The 14938-nt window shown below is 45.9% G+C and overlaps 1 protein-coding gene across 2 annotated transcripts in view; it reads right to left on the bottom strand.

The window, feature by feature from the left end:
• The window catches only part of Tbxas1 (thromboxane A synthase 1), a 165212-nt gene that overhangs the window by 122732 nt on the left and 27542 nt on the right, over positions 1 to 14938 (bottom strand). For both annotated transcript variants that reach the window (XM_050148062.1, XM_050148063.1), the window contains exons 2-3: positions 11732 to 11825; positions 7945 to 7997 (exon numbers count right to left, since the gene is read on the bottom strand). In XM_050148062.1, coding sequence (XP_050004019.1) covers positions 7945 to 7997; positions 11732 to 11825 — 147 coding nt within the window. The remainder of the gene's footprint in view (positions 1 to 7944; positions 7998 to 11731; positions 11826 to 14938) is intronic.

Here is a 14938-nt window from a genome sequence, read left to right as displayed (position 1 = left end):
AATCAACCTAGATGCTCAGCAAAAGCTGAATGAATAAATAAAATGTAATAATATTTCTCCCCTCTCTCTCTTTCTTCCACTCACACACATTCGGGTTTGTTTAGCCATAAACAATAAAATTATAAAACTTGTGGAGTTGGAGATTGTGTGTCAAGCAAACTAAACCAGACTCAGAAAGAAAAACATACTCTCATTTATGGAATTTAGATTTAAATATAAATCTTAGGAGGGCCATGATGAGAGGAGAGGTCAAAAAAGAGAGAAAGGGAACAACTCAGAGTGATTGGTAGGGGGAGGGAGACAAAGATAGCATATATCTGTAGCATTTAGGTGTGTGTGTATGTGTGTGCGTGTGTGTGTGCATCTGTGTGTAAGAGAGAGGCGTGAAAGCAGAGAGGGAACTATGTGAAGGGAGGAAGGCAGATACTGAGAAGAGGGAGAGGGATAGGAGGATAGTTGTCAAATATGTACAAGGTGTAACAACACACCTACATAAAAATGTCAGAATAAAATTCATTATTTAGTATGCTAACAAAATATTTATAATAAATATATAATTAATAATATAATGTATAATTTATAATGCTATTAAAATATTATAAATATAATATATAATTAAATATTATAATAAAAATGTCTGCAGCACCCCTTTGTTACAGAGCAGGGATGGGAGGAGTAGTGAATGGCAGGAGATAAATGTGCTGAGAGAAAGGCCCCACCCGTGTGTGGAGGCCAGGAGACAAGATGGTCCACCCCATAAAGAAGAACGGGAGTTTGGAGTGAGTCTGCACCAGGGATAACAAGAAGCTATGGCCCTGGAGGGCAAGTGGAGAATCTGTTCAGATAAGTTCAAGGGAGTGTGGTCTGAGGATAACTATCAACTTCCCAGGCCATGCCCTCGGCCTGGAGACAGTTAACTTGCTGGATATTTTCCTCCTATTCTCCAGGGTCTCCTACGTCAGCCTGTTCTGTCAGGGTGGGCACTTGATAAAATAAGGGTCCCTAAAAGTCTGTCTTGGGTAGCTTTTCTGTTGCTGTGGCAAAACACCAGGACCAAAGGCAGCCCGGGGAGGAAAGGGTTTATTTCAGCTCACACTTCCATATCTGAGTCTGGCACTGAGGGAGTCACCAAGGAGCTCAAACAGGGCAGGAAGCTGGAGACAGAAGCTGATGCAGAGGCCATGGAGGAGTGCTACTTCCTGGCTTGCTCTTCATGGCTGGTTAGCCCTGTTTTCATATACACACCAGGACCAACTGCCCTGTGGGATGGATGGGTCCATCCTCACCAATTATTAATCAAGTCTGCTATGGGACAATGGTTTCACCCTGTAAAGATTTGTTTTTGTACTTGTTTAATAACATGCTGATTGGCCAGTAGCCAGGAAGGAAGTAGAGGCGGGGCAATGAGAACAGGAGAATTCTGGGAAGGAGGAAAGATTCAGTCTTCAGTCGGCAGCTGTCACCCAGACACAGAGAAAGCAAGATGAGAATGCCTCGCTTGTGGCTAACACAGACAAGAATTATGGGCTAATAGAAGTTATAAGAGTTAATAAGAAGCCCAAGCTGATGGGACAAGTTTATGATTAATGTAGACTTCTGTATGTTTCTTTGGGACTGCATGTCTGCGGGACCGGATGGGACAGAAACCTCAGTCAACACAAGACAATACTCTACAGGCTTACCTACAGGCCAAAATGGAGGCATTTTCTCAGTTGCGGGTCTCTTTCCAGATAACTCTAATTGTGTCAAGTTGCCCTAAAACTAGCCAGTACATACACAATAACAGTTTAAAAATTCCAGGGACTTAAAACTTGTGAACTTATAGGCCTAGTGTTTGTGACTAATCTATCTAGACCCATGAGAACTGAGATTTCATTTATGAAATGACGCCCAATGGCTATGACCTTAAGGTCATTATGTCTCACACTCACTCTGGATCCAAACCCACATGGCCCGCTTTCTACCACTATTCGGCAGTCTTTGGTAGAGCTCCGGCCAGCCTCATAGCAAGGACAGGTGCCAGGCCCCCAGGAGCTCAGCTGCTGTCTCAAAACTTACATTTCTTTGAGTGTTCAGCCATAGGTTCTCTTCACCTTTCTTCCTACACACTTGGTCACATTTTAAAACCCAGTGTATTCAGATGTCTTGCATATTTATGTGTATTGTGTGTGTGTGTGTCTGTTTGTGTCTCTGTGTATTTTTGTCTCTGGGTGTGTATGTGAATATCTGTATGTCTGTCTATCTGTATGAAAACCATTATCCACCACAATGCCAGTCCAGCAGGTCATATCCTTCCAATCCTTCCGAATTCCAGTGTTCTTGCTCCATGGCAGCCAGTCAGGGACCCTCCCCCAAGTTGGTGCTATTGCCCTTTGACTGCACAGAGCTGACTTCTCTCTGCCACTCCTGGTCCTCACCTTAGTGGATGGTCACAGCATGTAAGGGCTCTTGTATCAGCCACTTTCAGAGCACAAATGCTCCTAATAAACACCATGGAATCTGAGTTTCAGGCTTCTTCTAGAATGCCATCTTCTGTCCCAATGCCTCCCCAAAGCTCTCCACTTTCTCCCTGCCTCCGGACAAGGTGGCATCAGATCCCCCATGCTAACTATCAAATCAGGGTCCTAACCCTCCATGTAGAAGCATAGGTGATACTTCCCCTTTCTGTGGCATGACCTTTGAGGTCGGTCACCTGCCAGTCCGTCCTTGTCAAAGCCGTATTTGCTTGCCATGTTGATATTTTTCCAGTGTGAGGACCCATAGATCCCTGGAGATTGATTGCTTCAGGTCCTCAGAATTGCACAAGTGCTCTTGGAACACCAGGTGCTGCTAGACACAAGGGGTCTCGCGTGTGGCATTCCAATCTGTGAAGCCAGTAAGGCAGGCATTGCAAAGGGACAGAGGCGTCAGACACACTTACAGGCATCCCGAAGGGACGAGGCGTGAAAACATGGCACCAAATCAAAAGGATGGATTTTCCAGGGGAACCCTCTGGAAAAAATCAAGGTGTATCTTATATGAGTCAGCTTTCTGATGTGGTAACCAAATACCTAAGCTAATTGACTTATAAAGAGAAAAGGCTTATTTTTCTTGCTGCTTTAGAGTCTCAGTCTGTGGTCAGCTAACTCATGGCTTCTAAGTGTCCAGTGAGGGGCTGGATAGGAATAAGAGAATGTCCATGGCAAAGAGAGCTGGTCACCTTGTGACCCGGAAGAAAGAGTAGAGGCAATGATTGGAGTCCCACAGTCTTCTGTGAGAGTGTGCCTAAGGGGGACGTTAAGGGATCCCCAGCAGGTCCTACTTCCTGGGGACTCCACAATCTCCCAATATCATCACCCTGAGGACAACACCTTGTACATATGTTAAATATAAAGGGCTACTTTCTTTAATATGTAAAGAGCTTTTACAAATAAATGAGGAAAATACTACCTCAACACAAAGTGGCAAGAAATAGCAAAACATGGTAAATTTTAAATACATAAATAATGTTCAAAGTTGCTTATGATAAATAAGGACCAATTAGAGCAGCGGCAATATGCCATCAAATGCTAATAAGCTCTTGATCACTTATTTCAGTGGCAGGTATGCGAGGAATCCAATTTTTTCATGTTTTATTTGTTGGCGCAGAAGTTGATATAAGCCCTAGAGAGAGCAATTTAGTAATATCAAAATAAAAAATGTAGATAGTCTCTGACCTAAAAAAATTCCATTCCCAGGGATCTATCCTCCAGACACACTCAGACAAGAGAGTGATGACACAAATTTGAGAACTTCCACTGCAGTATTGCTTGTGAAAGCAGCAGGCCTTGCCCAACTGAGAAATTATTTTTAGAGTTAGTATACTTCCATACAATTAAATCCTTTGAAAAATAACGCATCATTTAATAAGGAGTGTGTTGGAGGAGAAGTCCTCCCGAAGACTGTTAATGAACACAGCAAACCAGAAGGGCAGTCCTCCACGTCTTCCACCATGCACGTGGCAGAAGCTAGAGACTGAGGCTGCCTCCGTAGCGAAGAGTGCGAAGTAGACCCAGGTCAGCATGCTTTGTGGACGACACACGGCAACCACGTTAACCTATTTACAACTTCATGTTCTTACGGGAATACAGGAGGTTAAGCAACAAAGCTGGCTTCATGGAGCATCGGGGCCAGGCGCCAGGTGCCGGGAATAAGCCGCATGTTCCAATGAGGGGGAGCAATGTTTGCACTCAAGATCTAAATTAAAGTGATGTGGAGTCCAGAAGAAATGAGAGGGAGGCTCACTGAAAGCAGAGCTGCAGAGCGAGTGCTTGAAAGATGGATGAGGTCAGGGAAAAGGGGCTTCTGATGGAGGCCTTTAGTCACTGCTAATGAGCGGAACTTAGGGCCCGTGTATCTATAAGGAATAGTCACGGCATACTAAAGCGTCCTTACTTCCTGCTTTGCGTAGTCTGTCGCAAACTGGTGGGGCATGGTTTCTACCCTGTTTATATTTAATCACCAGTGATGATGTTGATATCATTTTTGAGGACATTGGGATGGAACATGATTTGGAGCAGATCCTCAGACCAAAAGAGAGTATGGGTAAACGTTAATTGCTTTTTACCAATGATACTACAGGGCAAGTCAGAAGGGACCGGATACCAGAGCTAGAAGCCGGGAAGTGTGCACAGCAGGCTGCCTGGTTTATACTCAGGTTCAAAGGAGGATGCAGTTTACACAGACCCAGCAAAGCCACCAACATAATTAGATACGTGGAGAAAACACTTCTTCTAGATGGCGGCAGTGGTGATAGCAATGGCAGCAATAACAAACATGGATGCTATCCATCCCTCTTGGCAGCATCCTTCAGCAGCAATGTCTTCCTCCCCCTGCCCCCCGGCCCCACTTAAGGAGTCCCAGACTCTGACCAAGCTGCTAAGACAGGTAAGTAGGGGTCCTAACCACCACCACCACGGGTGGCTTTATTAACTTTCAGCGCAGTTGGGCATTTTTGCTAGACACATCGCTCTCCACAGACAGGCTGTGCTGTCATGGGAGGGCTCGGAGCTGCTCTAGCCGGCACTCATAGAGTGAGATTTCACTTGTTCAGTGAGGAATCAAACCTACTGGATTTTTCAAGATGTAAGAGGAGCATGATAGGCCCCATTTCCTAGTCATAAAAGCAGCCTGAAAATCAATGTCATTTAAATAGAATTGTTTCCAAGAGAGAGAGAGAGAGAGAGAGAGAGAGAGAGAGAGAGAGAGAGAGAGAGAGAGATAGAGAGAGAGAGAGAGAGAGAGATATCTTTGTAGTTCATTGACCACCATCGCAGCCCTCTGACGTCTGAATCAGGGAGCCCATTATACTACAGGTAAGGATCAAGAAGAGCCTTTTAGGTTTGATGGCAACTCAGACAGAGGCCGGTTCAACACCACCATTCCTACCCGACTGCACACTGGAGGGACCAGGAGAGGACCCACAGAGGCTGCAGGCAGTGTCTTAGGGAGAGGACCCGCAGAGGCAGCAGGCCCATCGTTTTTTTCTGCAGGAGAAAAGGTTGATGGCTTTGTGCGAAGAGATTATTCCATCATTCCCCTTTTTTCACCGGAGGTGGGAACAAAGAATAGAGATGATACTGCAATTTTGATCTTTACAACCTCATTTGAAATCATTCTCTGCGATTTAAGTTTTCTGGAAATGAAAAGGATAAATTGTATGAACTTAGTTAAAGTTGGGAAGAAAAGTTGATTGGACAGCCCGTTGTCAAGGAAACCAATTCATTCTCTCTCTCTCTCTCTCTCTCTCTCTCTCTCTCTCTCTCTTTCTCTCTCTCTCTCTCTCCTTCCCCCCTCCCTCTCATGTCCTTTATACTCTTCACCTGACATTTAAAAATAATTCTTATGTACCCAAAGCGTCTACGCTAAAAACGTAAACAACAACAAAAAAATTCTCCAAGAAAGTAGTTTCTAGAATTTAAAATCAGGGAGACCCTTCTCTAACTCTAGTGGAAACCGCATCCTTCTGGATCAGAAACAGGTGCTCATCAGGTCAGGGTCAAGGCCACTGCAGAACGATGTTAAAAAGGCAACAAGACAACACTAGGGTAAGAAAAATGGCAAACAATTCAGCCCCTTGATACTTTATTGAGTATCCTGCTTAGAGTCAGAAGCTACACATGAAAAGTAACACTTCGAGTGAAGTCCTACATTCAGAGACCAGAGAAGAAAGGGGGGGCTTATTATTTAAAGACAATTGTTGCCACCCCACCATCTCACGAGAGGAGCGTACCTCCCCGCTCCATCACCACCAAGCTTGGCCAGGGGACTTTGTTACCTTACAGTGGCCACAGCATGCTCCCTGGTCCAGCACTGAACTTGACAGGAAGGATACCAGCAAGTGTGCTCAGCAGCATGCCTTTCTCTCATACCCCTGCCTTCCCACAAGAGCACCCTGCTCTCTTTAGCCCGAGGGATGATGGGAAACATGAGAGGCGGAGCTGCAGAGATGAGCCCCCTCTCCTGCTGACACAGGAAGCCAGAAAATCCAGCCAGGTGGCTCAGGGTGGCCAATCTCAGCCAACTCTCAGATGACCTGAGACAGTGTGAAACAGTTGTTTATGTCCCCGAGTTTGGGGGGTAGCGTATTACACAGCAATAACAGACAAGTACAGAGGTCGTCTCCTACAACAGCTTCACTTTTTACTTTCTCAAGGCCATAGAAGAGGGTAGAAAGTCGGTAACCACTTGTTCTCTTGGGTAGAGCCATGTCCACAAAGATTTGAGGCCAATACCTTTCCAAAGCAGTGCTGAGAGAATGCAGGTCCAGAGCTTTGCGATAGAAAGGTTTACAAACAACCAAACTTGTCAGAACAGGCAAAGCAATTCCACAAAAATCTCTGTGCACCTATAGAAATGACTGCTAGCCTGAGGATCTAGGAAAAGCTGCTGAAAGTCACCGAGTGGCTAAGGAGGAGCCATGTGAAAACAGACTGCAAGGAGGGGACCCCGGGGAGCACGGACCCATGCTGAAAAGGGTGGGGACCCTGGGGAGCACGGACCATGCTGAAATGCAAAAAGATTCAAATCTTTCAGAACTTGAATCTAGAAAATGATGTAGGCAAAATTCAGCACAAACATCCTGAGTCATAAAAAGCTTAAACGAGGGCCTGGAGAGATGTCTCCGCAGTTAAGAGCATTTGCTGCTCTTGCAGAGGACCTGGGTTCAGTTTCCAGCACCCACATTTGGCTCACAACCATCTGTAACTCCAGTTCCAGAGAATCTGATAACCTCTTCTGGCCTCAATAAGCTTCTGCGTACTTGGTACATATGCACATACATATAAATTAAAAATAAATATTTTTTAAGAGAAAGAAAAAAAAAGAAAGACAGCAAAGAAAAAAATCCAGGAAAAGTAAAGGGAAGAACTATATTACTTTTTGTGGCTGTGAGCAAGGAGATCAGCTATCCTAGTATATCCAGGACAGGCTTGGTAACACTGTTGTTATATGTCATTGTTCACAGAACTTGTTTCCAGTGCCGAGTGTGTGCCAGGATAACCTCATCTGTGTGTGCACTATAGTGTACTTGTCCTCCTTGGGCATCATCATCTGTGTGTGTGTGTGTGTGTGTGTGTGCACTATAGTGTACTTATCCTCCTTGGGCATCCTCATCTGTGTGTGTGTGTGTGCACTATAGTGTACTTATCCTCCTTGGGCATCCTCATCTGTGTGTGTGCGTGTGTGTGTGTGTGTGTGTGCGCGCGCACGCGCGCGCACTATATGTACTTATCCTCCTTGGGCATCCTCATCTATGTGTGTGTGTGTGTGTGTGTGTGTGTGTGCACTATATGTACTTATCCTCCTTGGGCATCCTCAGAAATAACATTCAAATGTGCATGACAGTCCTAGTATTGTCATGACCTCCACATTAGTTCAACACAAGAAATCAAAACATGTATAAGAGATTCTGAATTTTCCCCTTACCCACACAGAGGTCCGTATTTCTCCCTGAGTTCCAATTGGCTCTCCCAAAAACCCTGGAGAAAAATAAAACAAAAAACACAGCACCATGGTAAGAATAAGACTGAGCAAAATTTCAATGGTTCTAACTTATTCAGAGAGGGTAAAAACAGAACAGCAAGATCACAATTACATAAACAATAAAAGAAGGATCACCATTATACTGCATTGAATTACTATAGAATATTGAGTAAAGAAATGGCTTTTTAAAAATATTGCTGAGTAAAGCTCTCAGCAGCTCTATTTAAGGACAGAGGAGACCACAAGCACCTCAGCTATCTGCATATAATTGCTGCTCACACATCTGAAGACTACTTGTTTTCACATCTACAATGTCCCTCTCAGACGTGGCTCATGTGGGCCAAGTCCCCTTCCATGGCCCTCATATGTGTAAACTTCTGAATCTACCCAAATGACCACAAATTCCAAATTTTCATGATCTGAGGTAAGTGTCAAACAATGGATTCCGAACCGAAGGCCCTCAGCATGGTTTTTCATAGGCTGAAACTTTAGGGTACCTGAAATTGGTGGAGGTCAGAACACGCTAAGCCCTTCTGCTGTAGGGATGCAGCAGAAGTGTATGTGTGGAGCATGATTAATAAAAACCCAGAGACAGATGGTGGGGTTCAACCTGAAGATCAGAAAAGCACAATAGCCAGCCACGGGCTCTTACCTCTACCTCAGTTTCAAATGGCGATCCTGCCTCCTGAATCCTCAGAACGAGACTGTGTCTGAGCGCTGGCTCCTCCCATTTTATATCCCTCTCTAGAACTGGGATTAAAGGTGTGCACCACTACTACCCAGTTTCTATGGCAAACTAGTGTGGCTACTGGGACGAAAGGTGTGTGCAACCACTGTCTGGTCTGTAAGGCTGACCAGTGGGGCTGTTTTACTCTCTGATCCTCAGGCAAGCTTTATTTATTAAAATACAAATGAAATAGACAGGAAGCATAAGCAAGTGTGATAGGCTGTCACGTGGGCAGGCATTGTCCGTGAGATGTGGTGGGAAGGACATATATGTGAAAACGTGCGTGTGTTGGGAATCCGGAGATGGGTAGAAAATGCTAGATCTGAGTCATAGGGATGGAGGGTCAGAGCTCTGTGGGCTCGAGAAAGCACATGGCCTGCCTGGAACTACGCCCTGTTCTCAGTAACTCTGCACAGTGAAAGCCTGGACTATAGCAAGAAAAGCCTGGACAAACACAAGAATAGAGGGTAAATTCAGGGCCCCACCTACAGGCAGAGAACTACATTCCACAAAGGAATGCAGAGAAGGGAAAAATAGTCATCATCCCCCCTCCCCCAGGGATTAACCCCTACTTGGTTATCCAGTGCTAAAATCACAAACAAGTAGGTATCACTAACTGGCCTGAGCAAGTGGTGTCTATACATCTTTATTTATAAACGAAAGAAGACAAGGTCATGATTTCGAAAGGGAACAACAGGGGCATAAGGGAGAAAATAGAGAGAGGAAAAGCAGACAATGATGTAATTATATTTTAGTTTAAAAAAATACAAGTACCTCAGGGTGTGCAGATTAGTACGTCTATGTTTTGATAAACCTCTCTAATGATCTGACTTCCCAGTTCAGGGAATGAGGCACAGCGTGGCAGCATTTGTGAAGCAAACTGGTGAAGCGTATGTCAAGGGGCGATCTGTGCCTTTGCTGAGCTCCAGAGAGAGCACGAGAGTTTATATTCACAGGGACGATGGGCTGAGAGAATCTGATGTAGACATTCTCCAGAGCCAGCCAGCCAGGGGTCTCCTTGCATGACAGCTATCCTGTCTGCTTCCAGATGTTAATAACAAATACGTTTTACTCAACTGACTATATCTGGTCATTTCCCCCACCCTCCAACGTGTGGAATTTAGTTTCTTTCACTTTCCTCTATGGCTTGTTTATTCTATTTTGACACTTTTAGCTCCCTTCACACTTGCTTCAAGAGGGTGTAGGAGGCCTGTTGGGGTGATAGTTCATGGGCTTAAAAGTTGTGAACCGGGCACCCCAGGGGGAGGGATGAGAGAAGAGGGTGTTTGCCAAGCAGGGGAGATAGAAAAGGCAGCAACAAATGGTGCAGAAAGACAGAGAAAGAAAGAAAGAGAAAGGAAATTGCGACGTGGCAGGCAAAGGGCCAGATGTAGGTCATTCTCTGCCTAGGGGGTGGAGCAGTGCCCTGCAGGGGGAGGAGTGGGGAAATCCCAGCATCCTCAGAGGCTTGCTATCAGGGTTGGCCCAAATTAGCCCTTCCTGCCCTTGTATGGCAATTCCCGTGCAGGATCTGGTGGCGCCTGCTGTGGGACTGGAGGCAGTGTCCCCACAAGCTAATCAGGCTTCTGAGAAAAACCAATGGCAGTAAAAAATAACCTTCAAAAATAGATACCGGGTCCCTATCTACAAATGCCCTGGTCATCTCCACTGCCATGTCACTCTGGTGAGCTGACGACCACACACTTAAAATATCTTCTCCCTGACTGAGCTTCCCCTCCCAACCCCTTCCTTCTGTCTCCCCGTGGCCATTGTCTTTGCTCTGCAGGTTCAACCCTTTGACTGCTGGTTCCCGCATTTCCCCTGAATCTTCTGAGTTTTGGAGTCACTGTGGTCCTTCCTTTGCTCCAACTGTTTTCTTCTCTGGACTGCTATCTCCTCCCACACACTAAGCTCTTGTCCCTGCTGTTGGCCACAGCGTGGATTCTGCAGCCCTGATCTCAACTCTTGTCCCTTGTGAGATAGTCTTTCTCAGGGCCAATCCTCTACTCAACAGCGGTGGCCTAGAAGGGTTCCTGACTTGACCTTCAAATCTGTAAGTGAATCTGTAGCCCGCACGTCACACACAGCTACATCCTCCAGGGTCCCACGTTAGTTTTGGTCCCTGCAGGCTGCTGACAGGGTTCTCTCCCTGGTGTGCGTGTCCTTGTCTGCAGCTCCTGCAGGAACCCCTTCTCTAGGAACCCCACAATGACGCTCCTTGGTGGTTCTCCCTGGAGCAGCGCCACGGCTGCTAGCCACTTCCCAATCCAGTACATGGCACACACACCCCAACTGATGGTACACACCATGGCTGGATGTGACCTTGAGAGTGTACCTCTACTTCTGTCTCCTAGACCCTGGTATATTTAAATACTCAACAAGCTGGGTTCGGGGTGGGTGGGTGGATGAGCGAATGAACGAATGAATGCATACTGATGAATCATAAGAGATGAACATTGTTATAGCATAAGCTGGAGATGAAGGTTTATTGGGGGGGGGAGGAAACCCCATTCCAGTGGAGAAAGGTTCTTTCTTCTTCCTCCCTTCCTTTTTTGTTTTTCTTTTTTGAGACAGGGTCTCGTTATCTATCTATCTATCTATCTATCTATCTATCTATCTATCTATCTTGGAACTCACACTGTAGACCAGGCTGGCCTTGAACTCACAGAGGTCTGCCTGCCTCTACCTTCCAAGTGCTGGGATTAAAGGCTTGTGCCACCTCCAACCCACACATTTTGTGTCATTTTATTCCTAGTCCACTAAGATCTGATATCACGAATGGTTATTAAAATTTATTAAATATTTCTTGGCGTCTGTTGAGGTGTATATACTCCTCTCCTTTATGTGCTAATGTAGCAAGTCATATTTAATTGCTTTGCAAGGCCTACACTCCTTGTGTAAGCCCTGTTTGGTCTTGAGAAACTACTCTTTAACACGCCACAAACATTCTGTAAACAGAAGCAATTCCCCATGGGAAATCTTGTGCTAGACCCAGAGTCTCACCTGGCGGAAAAGCATCAAGTTTCCAACAAAAGGAGAGGGCCTGGGGTGTCTGATGCCCAGCTTCTCCAGTCTTGAGAATGCCGATGTGGAATACCTGGGTGGACAGAGAAGAGACATTTTAAAGCCAAGAAACGGGTGCTTATATTCATGTCATTGGCCCTGTTAGGATGCAGAACTGTTGAGTTCTCTTAGCGAGGCTGAGAGAAGTTTGCAATGAACGTGTCTAAGAACATCCTCCGGATGGGGGAGGCACTTCGCAGTCTGGGTACCTCAGAGGAAGGCAGTCTGATACCATCCTCCACTAGAACGCCGTCAGTCTTCTCCACACAAGCACCTCAGTTCCTCACCTTCTAGATCCATCATGAACTACACCCCAGAAGGCAAAACAAAACCGTCCAGTGGCAGAGCATAAGCTCCCTGGGATCGCTTTTTGGGTCCAGGCCAACCCCCTATTCATATTCAACTCGTTGTTCATCACATTCCATGGCCATGACCTCACTGAGAAAAAAAATAGAGGTGGAGGCCCCTCACGGCAAGGAGACTGCCCTACTTCCCTCTTACACCCTTTGTAAGATTTTGTCTTCCTGCCTAAACACAGAGGGAGGCAGGTATTCTCCATCCCAAACCAGAAAAAGTGGCCCAACAGAGGCTGTATTGCTTTTGGTCCGGCTGTCCAAACACTGGGATGAGGGGATATGCCAGCTTATGGGAACAGAGAGGTGACACCGTTAGAGTCAGAGCTGGCCTGGGCAAACCTGCCATATGGCCCCAATCTCCACCCAGGCAGACAATTAGGTCAAAAGTTCAGTTGGTTCAGAAAAATTAATGAGTCAAACTGGGTGCTTAGCCTCATGCCGAGATCAGCCAAATCCCAATTTAGGAACAAGGAAAAAATAACAGGACAGCACTCCAGTCTGGCTTCTGATGAATACTAGAGCTCAAAACCCTCTGCAGTGAGAAGGATGCTTTTTTCTCCAACCTGAGAACAGTTCAGCCAAGCCTCCAATATCCAGGGAAAGGGAGCCGCCTCTTAAGCAGGGTTTACATGACACAGCATTGTGCTTATAGCTAAAACAGTCATTGGGAAACACCGAGCAGGTCGCAGCGGGAAGCAGGGTTTCTCCGAGCGTCTGAGAGGAGTGCTGGCTTGAATGACTTCCCAGAACATCACAGTTATGTCCACAGTTGAGGAGAATCACAAAGCACGTGCGAGAGCCTTGTGTGAATTCCACGGATTAGCCACACCCACATTCCTGTTCATTAGTCTGTGTGCCAAAGGTCAGCAGCCCCATTTGGAAAAGGTAGCCTTTCAAGCAAGTGGTGGCATTTTAAATGCCTCCCTTTATCCCCAAATGGAAAGGCCAGAGGAGAATCACAGCTATTGAACACTTCCTTGAACACTCTTAAATCGGAGATTTTCCATCAGTTTCTGCAAATTATTTTCTAAATATAATCTCTGATGGATAAAAAGAAATATGAAGATCTTGGGCCACGTAATTACATCTTAATTTAGTAATTAGATGTCTTGATTGTCTAATTAAAGGACAAGAAGTCTGTGCCTAATTACACATGCTAATTATTATGCAAGACCATGCCCTCATTATGTAACCGCACTTAGGAGAACACTGCCTGTGTGTCTCTGCACAAAATTCAGACATTTCCAAGCATATGGCCCCAGCAGAGAGTGAGAGTGTCCTGTGCACGATCACAAATTTCACTCCCAGCCTGGACTCGGGTACAGAATGTGGGCATCGTCAGTCACCAGGTAGGGCTACCATCGGTCAGAGTCCCTGAGTCCAGATCTGTAGTGGGAGACTACCGCTACCAATGTAAGGGGCAGAGTTGCAACGCAGGCACGATTTGTGCTTGGCCTGTTTCCTTCTCTATAACCTGTTGTTCTCATGTGCTCTGGTCTCTGGGGCCTCAGGCAAATCTCCAAATGCTCACCAGACACCCAAGTCCATGAACTCCTTCAGCCAGAGGGTGTTAAGTTCCAAATGACAAGTTGGAGTCTTAGCCTCCAGGACCTCAGAACATGACTCTTTTTGGAGATGGGTTAGCGTGAATGTCATTAGTTCAGATAAGATCATATTGAAATCAATGGGGCCTCTCATTCAAAAGTACTGGGGTCCTTGTCAGTAGACAGCCATATTGTTTACTTTCTCCACTGTTGTGACAAAATCCTTGAGAAGAAGAAATTCAAGGAGGAAGGCTCACCTGGCCTCGATGTGGGATGGCCTTCTGTACATGCGTTGCTTTTATTGTTTGATGAATAAAGCTTTTTGGCCAACGGCTTAGCAGAGTAAAGCCAGACAGGAAATCAGAACAAGGATATATAAAGAGAGTAGGTTGCGTCAAGCAGATACCAAGTAATTGCTAAAGGAGAAAGATGCCAGAACCTTACCAGTAACTCACAGCCTCATTGTGACACACAGATGAATAGAAATGGGTTAAGATATAAGAGCTAGCTAGGAATATGCCTGAGCCATTGGCCAAACAGTGCTGTAGTTAATATATTTTCTATGTGATTATTTGGGTCTAGGCAGCTTGGAAAGGCAAGCAAGTGCAGTCTCTGTTTACATGCCTCATAGTTCAAAAGGAAAGCAGGGAGGCAGAACAGTCAGGAAGCAGAGTGTGAACAGGAAGTGGAAATCTCAAGGCCTACCCCAATGGCCCACTTCCTCTAGCAAGGTTCCACCTCCTAAAGGCTGTGCCTCCTAAAGACTCCACCTCCTAAAGGCTCCACCCCCTAAGGGCTCCTCCTCCTAGAGGCTCTGCCTCCTGGAGGCTCCGTCCCTAAAGGCTCCACCTCCTAAGGTCCCTCAACTGTCCAAAACAAATAGCAGCGCCCTGGACAATGAAAGGTCAAGGGCATGAGCCTGTGAGGGACTTTCACATTCAAACAATAACAAAATGGCTGTGTGAAGACAGACACACAGAGGGCAGAGACCAGAGTGATGCTGCTGCTAGTCAAGGGAGTCAAAGGTCATCAACAAACTTCTAGCAGGAGGAGAGACACGGAAGGGCTCATCCTACAGGGTTCCAAAGGAGCCTGGCCCCTCTGACAGCTTCACTTCAGACTTCCAGCTCCTAGACCTGGGAAACAACCAGTCCCCTAATAGAGCAGCCGTGGAAGCTGAGATCAAGGGTGCTCCCCCAAAAACTTTCCAGGCAGTTAATGAAAATATTTTAAATTTCTTTTTCTTC

Source organism: Alexandromys fortis, unplaced genomic scaffold (genome assembly GCF_014885135.2).
Source record: "Alexandromys fortis isolate MF-2015 unplaced genomic scaffold, M_Fortis_MF-2015_v1.1 scaffold_57, whole genome shotgun sequence".
Lineage (NCBI taxonomy): Eukaryota > Metazoa > Chordata > Mammalia > Rodentia > Cricetidae > Alexandromys > Alexandromys fortis.
Note: the sequence above shows the minus strand (reverse complement) of the source record. Positions and strands in the feature narration are given on the sequence as shown.